The sequence below is a fragment of the Anolis sagrei genome, chromosome 1 (genome assembly GCF_037176765.1).
Source record: "Anolis sagrei isolate rAnoSag1 chromosome 1, rAnoSag1.mat, whole genome shotgun sequence".
NCBI lineage: Eukaryota > Metazoa > Chordata > Lepidosauria > Squamata > Dactyloidae > Anolis > Anolis sagrei.
Genome location: NC_090021.1, coordinates 192,082,536 through 192,104,270, shown reverse-complemented (window position 1 = coordinate 192,104,270; position 21,735 = coordinate 192,082,536). Strand labels below are relative to the sequence as shown.

The 21,735-nt window shown below is 39.7% G+C and overlaps 1 protein-coding gene across 1 annotated transcript; it reads right to left on the bottom strand.

Moving 5' to 3' along the window:
* Positions 1-2,231: 2,231 nt before the first annotated feature.
* CHRNA1 (cholinergic receptor nicotinic alpha 1 subunit) lies at positions 2,232-21,163 on the bottom strand. The gene is made up of 9 exons (XM_060779382.2): positions 20,964-21,163; positions 17,524-17,669; positions 16,417-16,461; positions 12,705-12,814; positions 11,139-11,334; positions 8,634-8,871; positions 7,890-8,113; positions 6,496-6,735; positions 2,232-3,012 (listed from the first exon to the last, which is right to left on the bottom strand). The coding sequence occupies exons 1-9, from the start codon at positions 21,004-21,006 to the stop codon at positions 2,881-2,883; spliced, it is 1,374 nt and encodes a 457-aa protein (XP_060635365.2). The 5' UTR covers positions 21,007-21,163; the 3' UTR covers positions 2,232-2,880.
* Positions 21,164-21,735: the final 572 nt, after the last annotated feature.

The following is a 21,735-nucleotide window of genomic DNA, read 5'->3' as shown; positions in this document are numbered from 1 at the left end:
GCATGGAATATGTTCCAAGTCTCCCCATGGAAATGGAAATCTTAAATTGCTGATAAAACAGACCCCTAGTTATTTTTTTTTTGTTTACTATACCTGGGATAGAAGCATACCATAGAATAGTATTGGAGGACCTAGAAAGGCTCACAAACACTCCCAAGGGGAATATTTTTTGGAGTGGTAGTAAGTAAAACCATGAATATAAAAATGTTGTCTAAGGCTTTCATGGCCGGAATCACTGGGTTGCTGTGAGTTTTTCAGGCTGTATGGCCATATTCCAGAAGCATTCTCTCCTGATGTTTCACCCACATCTATGGCAGAGGTTGTGAGGACCTCACAACCTCTGAGGATGCCTACCATAGATGTGGGTGAAAGGTCAGGAGAAAATGCTTCTGGAACATGGCCATACAGCCCTAAAAACTCACAGCAACCCATGGATATAAAATCTGTGGACAAGGGGGCTGCACTGTATCATGGAAATATACTTAATGAAACGTATTGTTGATAGAAGAGGCAGTGACTTCTAAGTAAGTAGGAGCTGAACTAATATGTGAGTACAATTCTGCAAGACAGGGCCTACCCTTGGACAGAATGAGATTGCTATCTCAGGGGAACATTGATACTCAAGTGAGGTCAATCATGGATAGGGCACCCCTCCACTGGAGGTATGAATGCCCTATCAGTTCTCCTGCACCTCCTTCACACACAACTGGTAGGAAATACTGTCCCTATCAGCAGTGTGATGAAGGAAGATTCAAAAGTCACTCCACTTGGTGACAGAGGCATATGTCTCTGTGCACTGTGTTCATGTGGTTGCCTCTCTCCCTGACCTGACACTCAAGTTTACTTGGAAGTGCCATATGTAGAAGACATAAATTGTTACTGACTTGCAAGCCAAGACATTTTGTTACTTGACAACATGAAAGGAAGGGATTTCTGAGTAAGCAGGAATTGGATAGGTATGTGAGCAAACACAATATAGGGTATAGTTTTGCAAGGCCAATCCTAACATTAGGCAGATTGGGGCAACTGTCCCAGGGGAACTTTGATGCTCAGAGGTAGTCAACCATGGAAGTTTCTCCTGGCCATGCCCCTCCCCTATCGGCACAATAAAATTGTTTTATTGTGTAACAACCAAATTATTCTGATAGAGTTACACCAAGCTTCCCTTACCCACTAATTTTAAAGATAATAGGGAATGTACTAAATGAAAACTCATCACTATGTCAAATTTGGAGAAAAAAATGGTTCCTGGTTTGAAGGTGTTATTTCCTGTTTAATTGTGCTATACTTACCTTGAAAGTAGTTGTTACACTTCAGAAACTATGTTGAATTGGTTGAGACTCTATGAGATTTTTTTTAAAGTGCTCTGACTTATAAGTAGCACTGCTTGAATATCAAGCAAAAAGTGAGTGATAGAAATAATATTAGACGAAAGCCTACTGGGGCAACCTGTGGATCACAATCAGTCACAGTGAAGACATCTGCCCTTGTGCTTTGCTACTCAGCTGAGGAGTACGCATGCCCAGTGTGGAATATAGGGAATGTTGCTGTTAATGAGACATTCTTAATTATTACAAGATGTCTACACCCCATACCACTGGAGAAATTACACTGTTTAGACAGTATTGCACCACCTGACATCAGTCGGGAAGTAGTAGCCAGTAATGAAAGGACCAAGGCATTGACATCTCCGGCCCATCCTCTGTTCGGATATCAGCCAGCACGCCAATGCTTTAAATCAAGAAACAGCTTCCTAAGGTATACGGAGATACTCACAGAAACACTTCAGCAATTGAAAGTCCAAAAGTGGCAGGCTATAACCTGGATCCTCAAGCCATAGCTGATACTGAATGAGAGACTCCCCCCTGGGCACACAGAAGACTGGGCAACTTGGAAGGTGATGAACAGACTGTGCTCTGGCACCACAAGATGCAGAGGCAACCTTAAGAAAAAGGGGTCACAAAGTGGAATCCACGACACGTGAGTGTGGAGAAGAGCACAGACCACCTATTACAATGCAGTTTGAGCCCTACCACATACACAGCAGAGGACCTTCTCACAGTGACACCAGAGGCACTTGAAGTGGCCAACTTCTGGTCAAAGGGAATTTAATATAATGCCAAGTTTTGTAGTTTTTTATACATTATAATTGTATTCACAATTTGCTTTTGACACGATAAATAAATATGGAAAAACTAGAGCAAAATGAGGTGTAGGCTGTCCCGCAAAAACAAAGTTTTTGGAGTTTAATAAACTTTTTCCATGTTTTTAAGATAGAACCAATTAGGAAATGACATTTATAACCCAGGTAGCAAAATTGTGTTACATAGTGTTATCACTCAGGGCTGTGTAAATTTCCCAAGACTACAAATGAGCAAGAGGCAGGGAAATAAACCATTGTAGAGCATATCTTTAAATGCACAAGAGGAGGAGGAGGAGGAGGAGGAGGAGAACCCCCACTTTCTCTTTGGTGCATCCACTTAGTGATTTAACAACAATAAATATTCCAATTTCTTTTCAGCAAGCTGCAGAGGTGATGCTGAAATTATGTTCTTCAGCATTTAATGTGTGAATTCCTGTATCAATAGCAATGAATCAAACAATATTTTAAATGTGATGTTCAGAGTTATTTCTTATGAAATATTAAAGGAAAGGATACAGAATGGCAACATTAAAATATAAGGACACCAGTTTAAGCTAGTTCATGCTATAAGTAAATGTAAGGCTTTCATTGAAGAAAGGTCTGTGGCTTGTCCTCCTGGCACTGAAGATCTTGAAAGATTTTTGCAAAAGGAAGGAGAAGTGAGAAACTTTCCTTCTGTAAAGTTTCCGAAGTTCATTTGCTTGAGGATCCAAGCCATCTCTCAGGGCTTCCTGTTTTCAGCCTTGCTGGTGTAATTCAATGAGGCGACCGGCAAAAACACCCAGCGTTCCAATGATGCAAACTAACATAAAGATGCCAAGGAGAAGGTGGTCAACCACCATGGCAACAAACTTCCATTCTTCTGCAGCCTGGAGATATAAAAAGAAAGAAAGGGGTGAGGAGAGGAAGAAATTAGAATGATCTCAAAAACTTATCGATCTCCTTTTCAGAGGAATAGTTACTTTTCTACCTGGACTTTTTACATCATAACATGTTCAAATGGAGAGGATTCCAGTCTAAAAGGTGCCTTTGAATCTTTTGTGAAAAGCTCCTTTTCAGTGCTATCATTCTGTATTCAGTGATAGCTGCCATAGATGTCTTTAAAATAGTTATTGTATTTTAAAGATTTTTCCTCATCATTTTGTAAGCTGCACTGAATCCGAGTCTTGAGGCATTATTTAAAACTTAGACCACTGAACAAAATATATGTTTTAGCTGCAGGGAGAGGTGGGTAATAGTAGTAGTAGTAATAATAATAATAATAATAATAATAATAATAATAATAATGGGTTGCTGTGTTTTCCGGGCTGTATGCCCATGTTCCAGAAGCATTCTCTCCTGATGTTTCACCCACATCTATGGCAGGCATCCCCACAGGTTGTGAGGTATGTTAGGCAAGTGAGGTTTATATATCTGTGGAATGTCCCGGTGGGAGAAAGATCTCTTGTCTGTTGGAGGTAAGTTTGAATATTGCAATTGAATGATTAGCATTGAATGGCCTTGCAGCTTCAAAGCCTGGCTGGTTGCTGCCTGCGGATGTTTTGTTGGGAAGTGTTAGCTGGCTCTGATTGATTCTTCTCTGGAATTCTCCTGTTTTTTGTGTTTCCCTCTTTATTTACTATCTGGATTTAAAGTTTTTAAAAAAAATCCTGGTAGTCAGATTTTGTTCATTTTCATGGTTTCCTCCTTTCTGTTAAAATTGTCCACATGCTTATGGATTTCAATTGCTTCTGTGTGTAGTGGAGTGGTCCAGCATTTCTGTATTCTCAAATAAAATGCTGTGTCCAGTTTGGTTCATAATAATAATAATAATAATAATAATAATAATAGCAATAATATTATAATAACAATAATATATTAATAATATAATCATATAGGCCCGAGATCCTCCACTCTGCTCCTGATATTCCCTGAATAATAATCCCTGATCCTGACAAAACCCTGCATAAAATGTCCTCGGAAGCACTTTATTCTACCTTCTAGTGCAATTAAACCTCATTTTCGTCCCTCTGATCCTTGTTTAGATACACTACATGGCCTGTTTACCCAGTGTTTTTAAATTGTGGCATCAGCAGCTCTTCTGCAGAGAAAGCTAAAGAGCTTGTAAATCAACAACTCCCACAATTTCATAGTATTGAGACGTGGCAGTTAAAGTGGTGTCATACTGCATTAAGTCTGGTGTGTATAGCCACCTATTAAACGAAGGAGAACTGTCAGGTCTCAAGTTGTGTTGATGAGCAATTTTGGCCACAAGAGGGAGGCAAACACTGCCCAGCACGGTATGATTGGTCTTACCAAGAGTGGGAAGTAGGCAAGGCTAGGAATAAGAAAAAGAAATATCTTAAAACCCAAAATAATTTTATGGCATCATTTTTAAAACCAAGAGACTATTGGTTTTGTTGCTACAGAAACATGCAACTGACTTTCTGGAGACGATCATATTGAGGAGGGAGTTTTCTGTTTCACTGGAGACAAAGACACAGAGCAATGGATTCAAATTACAGGGGAAAAAAATATTCCAACTAAATATTAGGAAGAATTCCCTTATAGTTAGGGCTATTTGACAGTGTAACACACTGATTTAGAGTTAATGGAGTCCTATTCTTTGGTGGTTTTTAAACAGGCTGGATAGCCATCTGTTGGGAATGCTTTAGTCATGCATTCCTGCATGACAGTGGGTTGGACTGAATGGCCCCTGGAGTCTTTTCCAACTCTATCGTTCTATTCAAGTGACTTTGATGGCTCCAACATTTTTGCTGTAACTGATTAAAGAGTTATAACGTGTGTCAGAGAAACTCTCAGAGAGGTAAATATTCTTGACCTATAGATCTACATATGGGCCCCATCAGCATCTTTATGCAATGCTTGGTGACTGTAAGCTTTAGACTAGATGCCCCACCACCATCTCCCAAAGCAGTTGCTCTACTCCAAACTCAAGAACGGAAAAAGGAATGTTGGAGGACAGGAAAAGAGATTTAAAGATGGGCTCAAAGCCAACCTTAAAAACTCTGGCATAGACACTGAGAACTGGGAAGCTCTGGCCCTTGAGCGCTCCAGCTGGAGGTCAGCTGTGTCCAGCAGTGCTGTAGAATTTGAAGAGGCACGAATGGAGGTCAAAAGAGAGAAACGAGCCAAGAGGAAGGTGCGTCAAGCCAACCCCAACTGAGACCGCCCTCCACCTGAAACCAATGCCCTCACTGTGGGAGAACATACAGGTCAAGAATAGGGCTCCACAGTCACCTACAGACCCACCAGTACACTGATCTTGGAGGACTATCCTACTCGGACAATGAGGGATCACCTGAGTAAGTAAGTAAGTAAGTAAGTAAATAAGTAAGCAAGCTTTAGACACCTAACACAGGCTTTCAAATTATGAATTGGCAATTCTGGTTGAGAATGTTGTTGAGCTGCACCTCTCATGATCTCTCACAATTGGCGATGCTGGCTGGGGCAAATGGGAGTTTTAGTCCAAAAATAGCTTTCAGAAGAATATGCTTCTCAACCCTTAATTCATGTCCACTGTAGTTCTGCACTAGGCCACAACTTAGTCATTTCATTGGGGCTGTTTCGGAGACTTGCATTATCTGTTTTGCTATTGCCCATGGTTTTTCAATGAACTGTGAGGAGATGGTGCTTTTCTTAAGTAATGGAACTAAGCTATTCATTATATTAAAACAATTATATCAATCAAATGGAAAGTAATAAATGCTTCATGTACCTTAGAGTTAGGATTCCATATTCAATTCTGACAGTTTTCCTGGAAAACCTTTGGATGCACTGACAACTTGCCCAGGGTCCCCCTAAAACAAGAGCTATGGAGGAGAGGGAAAATCACCCCATCTCTCTTCAAAACTTCTGGCACATCATTTTGAAGCAACAGAAGATTTTTACAAGTGGCCTGCCCCTGTTTGCAGACCTCTACAGTGGGTTTTAGCCTGGAGCCCGAGGAGGCAGGGTGGCTTTGAGGACTGACCCTCGGGATAATGGATGCTGTTCCCGAGAGTCAGTCTCCACCCCCACAGCTGACAAGGTGCAGACCTTCCTGGAAGGTCCACATCTTCCCAGGTATTTTTTAAACCCAGAGAAACCTGGATTTCCAAGTTTACACTAGGTTAAACCAGATTAATTATTTTTAACCTGGCATAAACCTGGATTTCCTCAGCCTAATCCAGCAAAAACAACAACAACCAATTTTAGGGCCCAGAGTCTTACATTAGTTATGACTCTTTGCAGAACAACAGAACAACAGAACAGAAAGATTAGTTAGAAACAGATGGGCATATTGATACTGTTCTTAAAGGAAAGGATTATTTAAAAACAAGAAATTGTTCATATCAGGAAAGCACTCTTACATTGTTGGACTCTTGATCTGACTTCATTGTTTCAGCGATGTATTTGATGCCCTCGATAGCACTTTTAACATCTGGGTTTTTGATGAGCGATGACTGGAAATTCACAGCAGTCGGACCTTGTTTTCCAGAGATTTCAGAAATATCAATGTCTTCAGTAAAAATCTTTTTCTCCTGCTTGTTTTTGGAGGGCCGCTTCATTGTTGAGAAAAACATGAGGTTTGGAATTGTGTCAATAAAAATCTGAAAAAAACAAACAAAACATCAACATGCATTTTACAGTTGCTGGCTTTATCAGAAAGAAAACACTGGATCTCAATCTTATTTTCAGAACAAACTAATGTTCTCAAAAGTTTGTGAATGATAGGGTGCATCTACATGACAGAAGTAATATATTTGGATACCATTTATACTTTTTTTAGTCGTGTCAGAAGCGAGTTGAGAAACTGCAAGTCACTTCTGGTGTGAGAGAATTGGCTGTCTGCAGAGACATTGCTCAGGGGATGTACAGATATGTTACCATTCTGTGGGAGGCTTCTCTCATGTCCCCGAATGGGAAGCTGAGGCTGACAGATGGGAGCACACCCTGTTTCGCAGATTTGAACCACCAACCTTCAGGTCAGCAGTTCAGCAAGCACAAGGGTTTAACCCATTGCGCCACTGCAGCTCAACCATTTTAACTGCCATGCCTTAATGCTATGAAATCCTAGGAGTTGTAATTTTATAAAGTCTTCAACCTTCTCTGCCAGAGTGCTACTACCTCACCAAACTGGCATTTTGTATAAGGGATACTCTATCTTTATGCTAGTTGCGAACAGTGAGTACATGGGCTAAGGATATGGCTCCAGTATAAGGCAGCTTCTTATGTTGCCATCTAGTCTGTTTATACAGTGGTCAAGAGATGCCACAGTAGAAGTCCACAAGGTCAGCAGACAAGCAGGATACTAACTTCCCATTCATGAGCAGTGCCACAGATGATTTAATATGTGATACTAGGTGCAGGTATTCTCATCCAGATTTCTTAGAATATCTCACGAAGGATTTTAGTCCCACCAGACCCACAATATATCAACAGGGCCTATACCCCCCCCCCCTTCAACACTAACACATATGCTAACACTAACATAGAGGGCGAAAGGGAGAAACGTGCCAAGAGGAAGGCACGTCAAGCCAACCCTAAGTGGGACAACCTTCCACCTGGAAGCCTATGTTCTCACTGTGGGAGAATGTGCGGATCAAGAATAAGGCTCCACAGCCACCTACATACCCACCACCAAGACACTACACTTGGAGAACTATCATCCTCGAGCTATGAGGGATTGCCTAAGTAAGTAAGTAAGTCAACACTAGCAACACTGAGTATAGGTCCGTATTTATGGCCATAGGTATTCTCTCACCTTCCTCACCCACTGTGGCATAGTGTGGGTACTTGGAGAGCGGTGGTGGGTGTTGATCACAATCACGGTGATGATGATGGAGGCGATTACAAACACCATGGTAAACAACATGTATTTGCCGATCAGTGGCACTGCGCTAGAGGTGGAGGGGATCAGCTCCACAATGACCAGGAGGAACACAGTCAGAGAAAGCAGGACAGAGATGCTCAGGGTCATCTTCTCACCTGAGACAAGGAGGACATGTGTGCAAGGTATTTTCAGAGGAAGGCATAATGAATGAAACCTTTCCACTAATGAAGACATTTTTTTTTCCAAAAAAATAAATCCATTTAGCACTAATAATTCTCAGAATTGTTGCACTCCTATGTGGTCAGACAAGAGAAATACTTATATTCTCAGTATTTATTGATCTCATGTATAGGTCAAGGACATGTTTTGGGGCCAAAATTATGGATTTTGACATGACCCATGAATGCTGATGGTCATTCCGTGGAGAAGGAGAAAACACTAGCATTTCCTTATGAGGCCAGCAGTCTTTGGCTACAATTACTAACGTTTTTCTCACCTACGCATTCAAAAATTAGCACCATGACAGAGAGAGTAGATTGGGTTGGCTCTTCTTTTTGCATTTCTTTGTTTTTTAAAGAGATAACTTGTAAGCCTAATATTAAACCAGAAGAATAACCCAAGACAACCAGGAGGGTGCATATGAATGTTATAAGTTGCAGTATAAAATGGACCTACCTGAATCTGTAGGCAGATAAAACACTAATCCTGTTAAGAATGAGAAGAGGAGGCAAGGAATGATGACATTGACAATGAAGTAGAGAGGCAAACGCAGCATCACAAAATGGTAGGTGATATCCAGGTATGGAAGGTCGGGGCAGCAGGCATAGGTAACCTCGTGTTTCCAGCCTCGGTAGTCTTTCATGATCCACTCTCCACTCCCCATGTAGCTACTCAGGTCTGGGCGATCACTTTCCTGAAGAGAGAGTAATGTGCATCTCAGAAGAACATAGTAAGCCAAGGGAGAGGTGCTCATCTGGATCAGTCAGATGTTTTGTGTTCTTGTCTACCATTATTGGGCTGATATTATGAACTTGCTACTGTGGCTTATTTTTAACAGTGTTCTCCCCCTGCACTACGAATAATAAAGAGGGTTGGATAAGCATCCAGATGCAATAAAAACTATATTTACTTCCATGTATTAAATAGGGCTTTGTGCTTCTAAAATGGCATTTCCATGGGGTAACGGGGAGGAGGTGGACGATGACAACTTCTGAAACCATGAGAAATTAGAAAAGATGTTTGTGATATGCCCTGCTAATCAGGAGGGCCCAAGGGTTTTATCACACAGGGCTGCTAATTAATTAATTAATTAATTAATTAACCATATTTATACCCTGCCTTTCTCACCCCAGAGGGGACTCAGAGCGGCATTATACATACATAGGCAACAATGCAATGCCATAGAAACAACATACAATTAAAATAAACATTTACATTAAAACATCTAAACATTACACTAATTATTAAAACCATGCAGTCCAAGGTTGTAATCCGGAGCCATTTGAGTTGTCATTGCACATATTCCGTATCCATTTATTGCCATACAATTACTATCTGAAGGCTTGATCCCATAGCCATGTTTTTAGCATCTTTCTGAAGGCCAGGATGGAAGAGGCTGATCTAATATCACTGGGGAAGGAGCTCCACAGCTGAGGGGCCACCACTGAGAAGGCCCTGTCTCTTGTCCCCACTGACCGCGCCTGTGAAGGAGGTGGGACCAAGAGCAGGACCTCTCCGGAGGATCTTAATCTCCGAGATGGTTCACAGAAGGAAATACCTTCGGACAGGTAAGCTGGGACAATTAAAGTCCAATTATGCCAGAATAAAAAAAATTATGACCCCCCCATACTTGCATATCACTTGAATTGTAATTGGATTGTCTCTCTGCATTAATGGGAAAAATTATCAATGAATCCAGCATCATTGTTGTTCTGCCATTCTTTGTGTAATAATTTCATTTCACTGCAGTCACAATATTCTAATAATATAATATAATATAATATATATTGTATAAACATATAATATTTATAATATTATAATGTAATGCAATATAATACTAATAATAACATGATATTATAATTATATATTTATATTACATGTAATATTACTAATAATATTACAATATAATTGGTATAGTACAATATAGCTATATTTAAAACTGATATTGTACTATGCTAATAATATAATATATTATATGTATATATACCTTGTAAGCCGCTCTGAGTCCCCTTCGGGGTGAGAAGGGCGGCATATAAATGTCGTAAATAAATAAATAAATAAATAAATAAATAAATAAATAAATATTACAAAGTGGAGGAAGGTGTTGCAGAAACTCTGAAACTATGCAGTTGCAGAAAAATATGGAAAAAATGAAAATAGAGGGGAAAAACACATAATGTATATGTGTTGCATAGGACAAACAGTGGTGGAAGTGGGTCTGTGCAGAAGACTGATCAACAAAGTGCCAGCACTGCACAATTGCGATAAGCTCTGAAAGAGATTGTTCAAATGATGGCATGCTTCAATTTTCTTAAACAATGCAATTGTGATGAGGCTGGTGTATGAGTGGGGTTTTCGGGGGCTGTGTAATTTTTAAATGTAGTTTTAATTGTATCTTGATGTACTTGTGCTCTATGACACAAAATATTTAAATGTTTTTTAAAATATTTATATTCACATTTTAATGCATTTGTTTTTAATTGTATTGTGTTGTGTCTGGTGTTAACTGCCTTGTGTCCTTGTACCAGGAGAAAGACAGGATAAAAATAAACAAATTAACATATAAAGTCCCAAGAGAGTTCTGCTGAGGCAAATGACAAAATGCCCCTACTTCCCATTTTATGTCCAGGAGCTTGTTGGTCTGACAATTGAATGAGATCATCAATGCTGGCAGTGATACAGTATTTTAAGCTGAACTTGAGGGCAACAAAGTCAAGCTCTATGACACATACACAACTAATAGTATGGCCAGTACTGTTTTGTCAGCATTTTCTGCCTAAGGCATTTGCATTGTTCTACTAATGATAGGGTTGATGTGTGCACTGTTTCTTTTTTAAAAGCCAGACCTCACACTGTGAATGTACATAAGGATGGCGTCCATAGAGACTCCCCACCTGGAACAGAAAATACTATGAATGTTGGTTGCTATATCATATTCCTGTCTGCCTAAGTGTAACCTACCGGGTTAATGATAACCACGGTGCCATCGTAGGTCCATGTGCCCAACTTCATGCTGCAATTTTGCTCATCAAATGGAAAATGTGTGACTATGATTTCACAGTAGCTTTTAAAGATGGCTGGAGGTGTCCATGTAATGTGGCCTGTATAGTTCAGAAGGATTTTGGTAAACTTATTAATCGCAAAATCACCATCTGCACTGGAAAAGAAAAAAAATATGAAAATTGGTAAAATGAACAACACACAGTTGAATATTACAACAGTCGATCCCACACGCTGACTGTTAATTACATGACAATATAACTTTGCTGCCACCAATCTAAATGTATTGGTCTACGACCACACCATTCACTCTTCCTTGTCTCACTGAGCCACTCAAAAATGGAGGGAAACTCCGACTTAAAGAATGATGGCTGTCATCCAGGCAGACCCCCTTCTTATATTGAGGCACAGAAAGACGCACTGAATATTTGTGGTGAAGTATAAACAGATTTGTGAAGTTTATTTGAACTAGAACAAGAAGGCTTCTCAATATTAGGAGAGGTTCGGATGCTTGGTGGTTTCAGAAGATTATCAAGCTGTTTCCTTAAGAGAAAATGGTTCATTCACTTGTCTTCCACAGAACTATGTTCACTCACAGGTGAACTAACTGGGCTTTTCGAAACCCCTCAGTCCTCCCTTCCAGAGGCTCCTTATATAAGCACTCTGTCTGTTAGAGGCTCTCTAAAATAATGTAGCACTTCTCCCCGAAGGCAATTTTTACCCTGTGTATATATGTGGTTTTGCGCATGTGTTGTAATGTATTTTTACACATACTGTATATATATTATAATGCAGAAGGCATCATAGAGAAATAACCCATCCAAGGTTGTCTTGGGCATTTTCCAAACAGGCCCTTTATCCCAGGATCTGATCCCAGTTTTCTGGTTTAAACTGGACTATATGATTTCGCACTGCCAGATAATCTGGGATAAACAGAAAATCTGGGATCAGGTCCTGGGATAAAGGGCCTATCTGGAAGGGCCCTTGAATTAAGGAAAATTTATTCTTATTAGAAACTCTGTTTAAAACCACTTTGGCCTCATGCATTCCTAGGTGATGAACAAGGATCAATTTCATTAATGGATTCTATTACATTGTCTGAATTTTTCTTAGGGCCCTTCCACACGGCCATATAACCCAGAATATCTGCTTTGTATTGGGTTATCTGAGTCCACACTGCCATATATCCCAGTTCAAAGCAGATAATGTGGGATTTTATTCAGTTGTGCGGAAGGGGCCCTAGATGCTCTTGTTTTAAGAATGCAACATGCAATTTCCAGCATCTAGCATGGCCTGGAACATCTAAGACATAATACATACACTTCAAGAAAATGTTATTTTTGTATTGTATGAAAGAAATGTTTTGAATATTCATTTTGACAAGTTGGCAAAACACACAAATTTAGGAGACATGGATCGGCACTCTACCCTGACTGTCCGAAACATGATGAGTCTCCTGCTCTAACTAGACTCATGAGTTCACTGCTTAGAAAACTCTGCCATGAGATCAATTTGTAAACTACTTACTTGTTATATAAAACTAAGTCTGGGCGCCAGATATCTTCTGATGGGATGCGGATTTGTTTCACACCCCCATAATCTTCTGGGTTCCATTTCAAATTTACATCCATCCATTGCTGGCAAAAGAAATATACAGCATTTAAAATCACTTGTGGCTGAATGTCACTCTAATGTAGAACACAGTTATTTTATCTGTTAAGAATAAGTGGAATGAATTAGACAGAAACTAATCAAAATTGATATTTCCATTCTGAGAATAAAAAAATCAAAATGTGTCCATAGACAACCATTCTTTACCTTAAAGGGCATGGAGTATAAAAAGGAGCATCTTGCATTTTATGATTCCTTATTCTTAGAGGAGTAGATGCACATGCACTGTCTACCTTCCTTGCGTTTAGCATCCCAGTGCTGCAGTTTGGGAGGAAATAGCTCAATGAAACCATATCAAAGAACAATTTCCATTCCCTCTCAGACATAAACTGTCATGACCTGCATCAACTGGCAACCTGCACTGAGAAGAGTTTATGGGTCTCTTCACACTATATATTCCAGTTTAACTGCCATGGCAACATCCCTTGGAATCCTGGGATTTGCAGTTTAGAAAGGGGCATTTACAAAAACCCAACTTGAAAGCCCAGGATCCCATAGGAGTTTGCCATGGCAATTACAGTGTATTATTGTAAGTTTTTTAGGCTGTATGGCCATGTTCCAGAAGCATTATCTCCTGACTTTTTGCCTGCATCTATGGCGAGCATCCTTAGAGATCACAACCTCTGAGGATGCCTGCCATAGAAGTGGGTGAAACGTCAGGAGAGAATGCTTCCAGAACACAGAAAACTTACAACAATCCAGTGATTCCAGCCATGAAAGCCTTCGACAATTACAGTGCTAAAGTGAATGTTGTTTGACAGCACTTAAACTGCCTTGGCTCAAAAACGGTTCTGGTCCAGCTTATCTATCCAAACACATCTCTCCCTATGAATGCCCCAGGAACTTGAGATCATCTGAGGAGGCCCTGCTCTCAATCCCGCCTTTTTCATGGGCATGTCTGGTGGGGGCGAGAGACAGGGCCTTCTCTGTGGTTGCTCCTTGGCTGTGGAACTCCCTGCTTAGGGATATTAGATCGGCCCCCTACCTCCTAACCTTTCAAAAAAGAGTGAAAACCTGGCTCTTTGATCAAGCGTTTGGATTGGAACTTTAATTTTTTAAACTATTACATTTGGCCCTGCCATAGAGTTTTAAATCCTTGTCTGTTATCGTTTATCGTTTATTGTTTATATGTGATTTATATTAACGGTATTGTATTTATTGTTTTTGTTTATTGCTTTTGTTTATTGATGTACTGTTGGGCTTGGCCTCATGTAAGCCACTCCAAGTCCCTTGGGGAGATGGTGGCGGGGTATAAATAAAGTATTATCATTATTATCATTATTATTATTATGACCAGATAAACTCATAATTAGAATATGAACTAGAAACAGCTAAACGATGGAACGATTGTGTATTTGAACAAGAAGACATAGCTTTTATAATTTTTATTGTTATTGCTTTTATGGCTTTTAAATGTATTGTGATGTGATTTTTTGTGCTTTTAACCAATGTATGTATTTTATATAGGTCATCTAATTGTGCCAATTTGTACGCCACCCTGAGTCGCCTTTGGGCTGGTATGGGCGGGATAAAAGTGACATAAATAAATATGGAATCCTGGGAGTTGTAGTGTAGTGAGTAGTCAGTATCCTTTGGCAGTGACGGCTAGAGACCTTATAAAACTACAACTCCCAGGATTCCATAACATTGAATCATGGCAGTTAAAGTGGTGTCAAACTGCATTCATTCTGCAGCGCACTTGCAGTTTTTGTCTTTTCAGGTGTTTTGGGACTTCAACTCCTAGGCAGCATAACCAAACAGTAATGCACTGAGAGTTGTATTCCAACAACATCTGGAGCAGATGTTCAACCTACATACTACACAAATATAATGTTATGGTTATGCTTTAGCACTCATGATTCCATACTTTGGAAGCCTGGGGTTTGCAGTCTGATGAAGCACTAGAGGATCTCCCTGGCTGATATCCTAAATATCATTCCCCAAACTATAAATTCCAAGGTTCCATGGGATGGAATTATGGCACTTAAAATGGAACAATAGCATATAACTGTGTAGTGTGAAAGGGTATATCTGAGAACACAAAATACAGTAAATATATTAAAGCTAAAGTGGTTCTGCTTGCATAGCTGACTGCTAGAACATGCACAGTGGTATTTGGTGCAAAAATGTCAATATCATTACAAAGCCATGTGTAAGGCAGGGGTGGAAATTATGCAACCCTCCAGATATTGCTGGACTGCAAGTCTCAAAATCCTTCGCTATGTTGATTATGATACTTATAGCAACATTTTGATTATTCCCACTTTGATGTAAAGAACACTCAAAATGATATTTAACCCATCTCCAGTCTTTGAATTGCAAACCCATAGTGTAGCATAGGCCAGGGAAACCCTCAATATTTAAAGACTTCAACTCCCACAAGTCCCTTATCATGGTAGTTGGGACTTCTGGGAGCTGACGTCCAAAGCATTTGGGTGGTAAAGGCTTCTTCACCCATCTGTAATGGGTGAATGCTTGTCTAGAATCATATAATCAGAGAGTTGGAAGAGACCTCATGGGCCATCCAGTCCAACCCCCTGCCAAGAAGCAGGAAAATCGCATCCAAAGCACCCCCGACAGATGGCCATCCAGCCTCTGTTTAAAAGCCTCCAAAGAAGGAGCCTCCACGACTCTCCAGGGCAGAGAGTTCCACTACTGAACATTTTCAAAGGGTCTTGGAGTAGAAGCTCAGTGGAAACGCCCTGCCCTTGGAGGTAAGATCAGCCCCTTCATTGATGATATTCCGAAGAAGATTGAAGACCTGGATGTTTAAGCAGGCATTTGGTTAACCCAATGCAACGAATGGTAACTGACTAAAGGACTGGCAACATGGATGATGAACTGGATCACGTTTTTAGTTAAGAGTCGAACTGGATTGGTATTGATGTATGAATTGTGTTTTTATGTTTTTTATGTTTTTTATGCTTTTAACTGTATACTGTTGATTGTTATATTATGTTGTAAACCGCGTTGAGTCGCCGGCTAGGCTGAGAAACGGCGGTATATAAATATAGCAAATAAATAAATAAAACAGTTGCCTGGAAGCAGGGAAATCGCATTCAAAGCACCCCTGACAGATGGCCATCCAGCCTCTGTTTAAAAGCCTCCAAAGAAGGAGCCTCCACCACACTCTGGGGCAGAGAGTTCCACTGCTGAACATTTTCAAAGGATCTTGGAGTAGAAGCTCAGTGAAATCAGTTGCCTGGAAGCAGGAAAATCGCATTCAAAGCACCCCTGACAGATGGGCATCCAGCCTCTGTTCAAAAGCTTCCAAAGAAGGAGCTTTCACCACACTCCAGGACAGAGAGTTCCACTGCTGAACAGTTTCAAAGGGTCTTGGAGTAAAAGCTCAGTGGAACTAGATGCATGATATACTTTTGGACCATACAACCCAAGTAGCAGACATTTAGAAAAGGTTGTCCAGATATTACTGTTGACTACTATAAGTAGTAATTCTAGACATTGTATCAATCCTTGGTATTGCAGATATTCTCACAAGTGACATGTATCTGATCAAAAGGGACCCCTGAGCAATAATGCATTTATAAATATGATGACAAGGAATTACCTGTTTCAAGCGCACATTGGTTGTTACAATTTGGTTCACTTCATCCTTAAGATAAAAAAAAAATCAAGATTAAAAGATGGTTTATGTTCAACAAAAATGTGTTGTTGAAATGATGTAAATGTAAGTACTCCTTGCTGTTCTTGCCTTCTACACTGCCTCCAATTTGTTGGCTTTCCATTTATCAGAATGTAAGTTTCATTGTACAGGAACCTGGCTGGTTTTATTCAGTAAATTAGTTTTAAAAGCTGCTCAAATTCCCATAATCTCAGCCTGTAAGGTCTACTGTCTGGTGATGAAGTGCATCTAAAAAGCATTGGGCTAAGGAAAACTGCAATAAAACATCATGATGAACTGTTGGGTTATTCTGAAACTTCAATATCAAAGGGAACTTGTAGGACCTTACAGACTAATTGCGAGAGCAAAATTGGTAGCATAAGATTTCGTAGACTAAATAGACCATCTATGAAAGCTTATACTGCCAAGTTCATTCTCTCGGTTAGTCTCTAAGGTACTACAAAATCTCTTTGCATACAGTTTAAATTACTTTGGGCTGCTGTTCAAAATCACAGTCAATTAGGTTTTTGTATATGCATTTTAGTGTTAAATCGAACAATGTAATCATTCAGTCATCATTAGTGGAACAGGAAGAATTCTGAAACAGAAACCATCTTTGGTTTTCAAATTGTACATTATTTTAAAGGTGGCAGTGGCCTAAATCCCCTTGCCAACCCCCATTAGAGTAGACCCATTGAATCAATGTGATTTACCATCCAGTAGTTAATTAAAGTCAACTAGAAACAATGAATTGCACTTGAGCCTTTTCTTCTTGTAAGAGAAAAGGGGATAATTGTTGCCTATACTGTATTTTTGCTAAATAATTAATAATTATTTATTAATAATACAAAGGGTATATAAGACAGCATATGTAATTATTTTTGAATGCCTGATAAATTAACTTTTTAAGTTGAGTTGATTAAGAAGAGTTGATCAATAAACTGAACAGATTAATCAATAAAAAACTGCTTCTCACAAATGGATATAACTGATACCGATAATTATACTAATTATGTAATAATTTACAAATAATCATTCATATTTCTACTGTACCACATTGATCAGCTGGATAAGCTGCAGGCCAACAGTGACTCTAACAGGATCACGATGGTTGCTGACTGGGCGAACAACCCTGTTATATTTACTGAACAAATCTGAAACCAGGCGAGTTTCGTGATTGGAACACCGAACCAGGACAGCTGCAGGAAAATAAACACAAACACATGGCATTCAGTCAAGCCCACTTCGCAGGCAGGGGAGAACCACCTCAAATTCGTAGAAAGTGTTGGAAGAGACCACAAGGGCAATCCAGTCCAAAGCCCTTCTGTCATGCAGGAACATACAATCAAAGCACTCCCAACAGATGGATCTCCAGTCTATCTAAAAACCCACCAGAGTAAAAGAGTCCACCATACTCCCAATGTATTCCACTGTTGAACAACTCTGACCCTCAGGAAGTTTTTCCTGTTGTTTAGGTGGAACCTCTTTCCCTGCAATTTGAATCCATTGCTCCGTGTTCTCGTTTCTAGAGCAGCAAAGGACAAGCTTGTCCCCTCCTCAATGTGACATCTTTTCCAACATTTAAACATTACTATCATGTCTCTTCTTAATTTCCTCTTCTCTAAGCTAAACATATCCAGCTCCCTAAGCCATTCCTCATAGAGCTTCGCTTCCAGACCTTCAACCATTTTGGTCCTTCTTTGGACATGTTCCAGGTTGTCAATATTCTTCTTCTTGGAGCCCCCGGTGGTGCAGTGGGTTAAACCCCTGTGCCGGCAGGACTGAAGACCGACAGGTCACAGGTTCGAATCCGGGGAGAGGCGGATGAGCTCCCTCTATCAACTCCAGCTCCTCATGCGGGAACATGAGAGAAGCCTCCCACAAGGATGATAAAAACATCAAATCATCTGGGCATCCCCTGGGCAATGTCCTTGCAGACGGCCAATTCTCTCACAACAGAAGCAACTTGCAGTTTCTCGTCACTTCTGACACGACCAAAAAAAATTTTGAAATTTGGTGCTTGGAACTGGACACAGTCTTCCAGGTGAAGTCTGACCGTAGCAGAATAGAGTAGGATTCTTGCTTGTTGACGTCAAATACTGATCACGAAGGAGCGGCTGACGGATACTCCAGTATAGCAAAGATTAGCTGGATTATTTTGGCACAGCTCTGACTATAAACATTCTCTTTCTCTAAGTGAAACTTGTTGTCTCTGAAATGCTGAGACCCATCTGGAAGATCCTGGGCTGTCTTTGTTCTCTATTGATATATTGCTCTCTGGTTGAATGAGGGAAATGGAACAGGAAAGCTACATTTTCTGTATACATCCTTAGTGAAAAATATGCCATCCATGGATACCACAGCAGATAATACCCAAGGTTGTAGAAGTGTGCAGCAATATTTTATTACAAGTTCTTCAGTGGAACTGCAGTATCTCTCCTGAGGAGGTCTATCAGTCATGCGCTGTTAGTGCTACTTCAAATGGTGCTCTCTTTCTGTAAATGGGTATCCTGACTCTTTTCAAGTAGGGAACTCATGATTACGGGTAATACTAACAAGAAAAATATTCCAGTGTGTAACCAATATCACTATTGAAAAACAATGTAACTGGTATTTGGAGACACTCAATATTGAACCTAACCATTATACTGTTTCTTCTACTCATAGCTCCTTCCAGAGTCTGTCTTTACCACCAGCACCCATCACTACAGCAATTATTTCAAACTTAATGAAAGCTAGGATCAATTCTATGTTCTTTGTACAACATGTTCCTGTGCTTTTCACTTCTAAACAACAAGAAAATGATCAAACACTTGTTTTTCTTGATTATCATGAATCATGTGATACGATGCAAAGAGAAATACATTACGTTTTATCTAGAATCCACCCTGAGACACAGGTTGAGTTGTTATCTGGGACTGAATGAAAGTCTATTTAAAAGGAGTTTTATGAAAAGAAATTCTTCAGAAGGGAAACAAAAAGAAGGTAGAATTAAAAAAATCACTAGTGCAGTAGATTGAAAAAGAAAAGATCATAAATAGATGTACATATTCTCAACAGTTTTGATAAGATGCATAATACTGAAGAAGGAGTTAGAAATCAAATGATTTTCTGTGGTTTCTGTGTACCCGATCCTATCTTATCTTGGATGCTAAGCAGGGCCATCTCTGGCTTATTTTTGGATGGGAGACCACCAATGAATATTAGGCATTGTATACTCTATTACAGAAGAAGGAACTGGAAAAACCACATCTGAATATTCCTTGCCTAAGATCTATGAATTTCATGTGGTCAACATAACTTGATATATGATTTGGAAAGCACACGCTTACACACACCATGCTAAGTGGCATTCAAATAAACTCGGCAAGCTAATAGCAAAGCCCAGTGGCTTCAGACCATAAATGTCAGTTTAAACCATCAATGAGCAGCTAACCTCAGCCAAAAACATATTGAATCAACTCACTGCATATCGTAGCCTCTTTGAATCTCCTTGTGCAGAAAAAAAGCTGGGTATTATTATTATTATTATTAATAATAATAATAATAATAATAAACACGTCAAACTACTCTGGGACTTCTGAATTCAGACTGACAGAGTTTTGGAGCACAATACTCCTGACCTCACGTTCATGTTAAAAAATAAAGTATGGATTGTCAATGTTGCAATCCCAGGTGACAGCAGGATTGAAGAGAAACAACTGGAAAAGCTGACACGATATGAGGATTTAAAAATCGAACTGCAAAGACTCTGGCACAAGCCAGTAAAGGTGGTCCCAGTGGTGATCGGCACACTGGGTGCAGTGCCTAAAGACCTTGGCCTGCACTTAAACACAATTGGCACTGACAAAATTACCATCTGCCAGCTGCAGAAGGCCACTTTACTGGGATCTGCACACATTATTCGCCAAAACATCATACAGCCCTAGACACTTGGGAAGTGTCCGACGTGTGATCCAATACAACAGCCAGCAGAGTGATCTTGTCTGCTGTGGACTCATCTTGTTATGTTTCTAATAATAATAATAATAATAATAATAATAATAATAATGATGATGATGATGATGATGTTATAATGGTGTCTCTGTGTCTAATCTACCAGGATCTTTATATATAAAACTAGTACCTCGTCTCTCCCTGCCTTCCCAATTGATCTAACTATGTTAAAGGAATTCTGCCTCCATGATTAGTATATCAAGGAATTTCCATTACAGGATGGGCAGCCTCAGCAGCAATTCATACTTCAACTACCAGTCATGATAGAATCTCCCATGGACTGCAGAAAATGCATATCTTACAGATAGTCTTCACTGAGAAACAAGTATGAAAGACAAGAACAAGTGTTTGTGTTTTATTATGTTTTAACACTGTCTACATCTCATGCTAACATTCAGTTAAATCTGACAAAGTTAGAAGCAGAATCTTATCATTTTCAAGGTCTGTCTTTTATCCCAAATCAGCCAAACCAAAGTTAGAGGATGAAATGGTTTTACCTGGTCCAAGGAGCAGTAGGAGTGGTAAACAGCGGACATCCATTGCTTTTCTTTAAGGGCTTCAGAAAAACTCTGAATAGAGCACTGCTTTTCCCAAAGCTGGTGCTTGGGAAATGTGACCACACAGTTATTGTTTCATAGCACCTGCTGATGGGGACAGCAGCTGAAAGCCAGCATACCAGTTTGGAAGGGGAATAATCTATTTTTTGCCAAGCCAAAGTCTCTCTGGCTTACAGTCAGGATTCTTTTTGTCTAAGTTTCACATGCCACAGTGTGAATGAGGTGGGGAGAGGGATGTGGTGTAAAACTACTACTTCAGTTTTAATTACATGTACTTGGAGTAATTAATTGCCAATGATTGCAATAAAACTTCCTTTTATATTAACCCGCTTGGCCTGGTGACTTCAGGAGATTTTCATTGGAAGATTGTCATCAGTGTATGTTAATTTGAGACTGAAAGCAGAAAAGAGAAATCAAACATACATGCTGATGTAGATATGTGCATGGATATATTTTAATACCAATTGCAAAACTAGGACATTCAGAAATAGCTGTATGTATAATCAGCCTTATGTTTACAGGTCTAGTCATAAACGTTTTTTTCAAAATCCAGACAGCTGTGAGATGAAATAAGGCTTTAGGGTTATTTTCCCCAACTCTTGTTTTGGGGCTTAAATAAACATGCTGTGTGAAAGTGGACTATCCCAATTCCAATCCTCAAAAAGTCTAATTGAAAGTCTTAAAGGCCATGGTTGTGGTGGATGAAACCAGT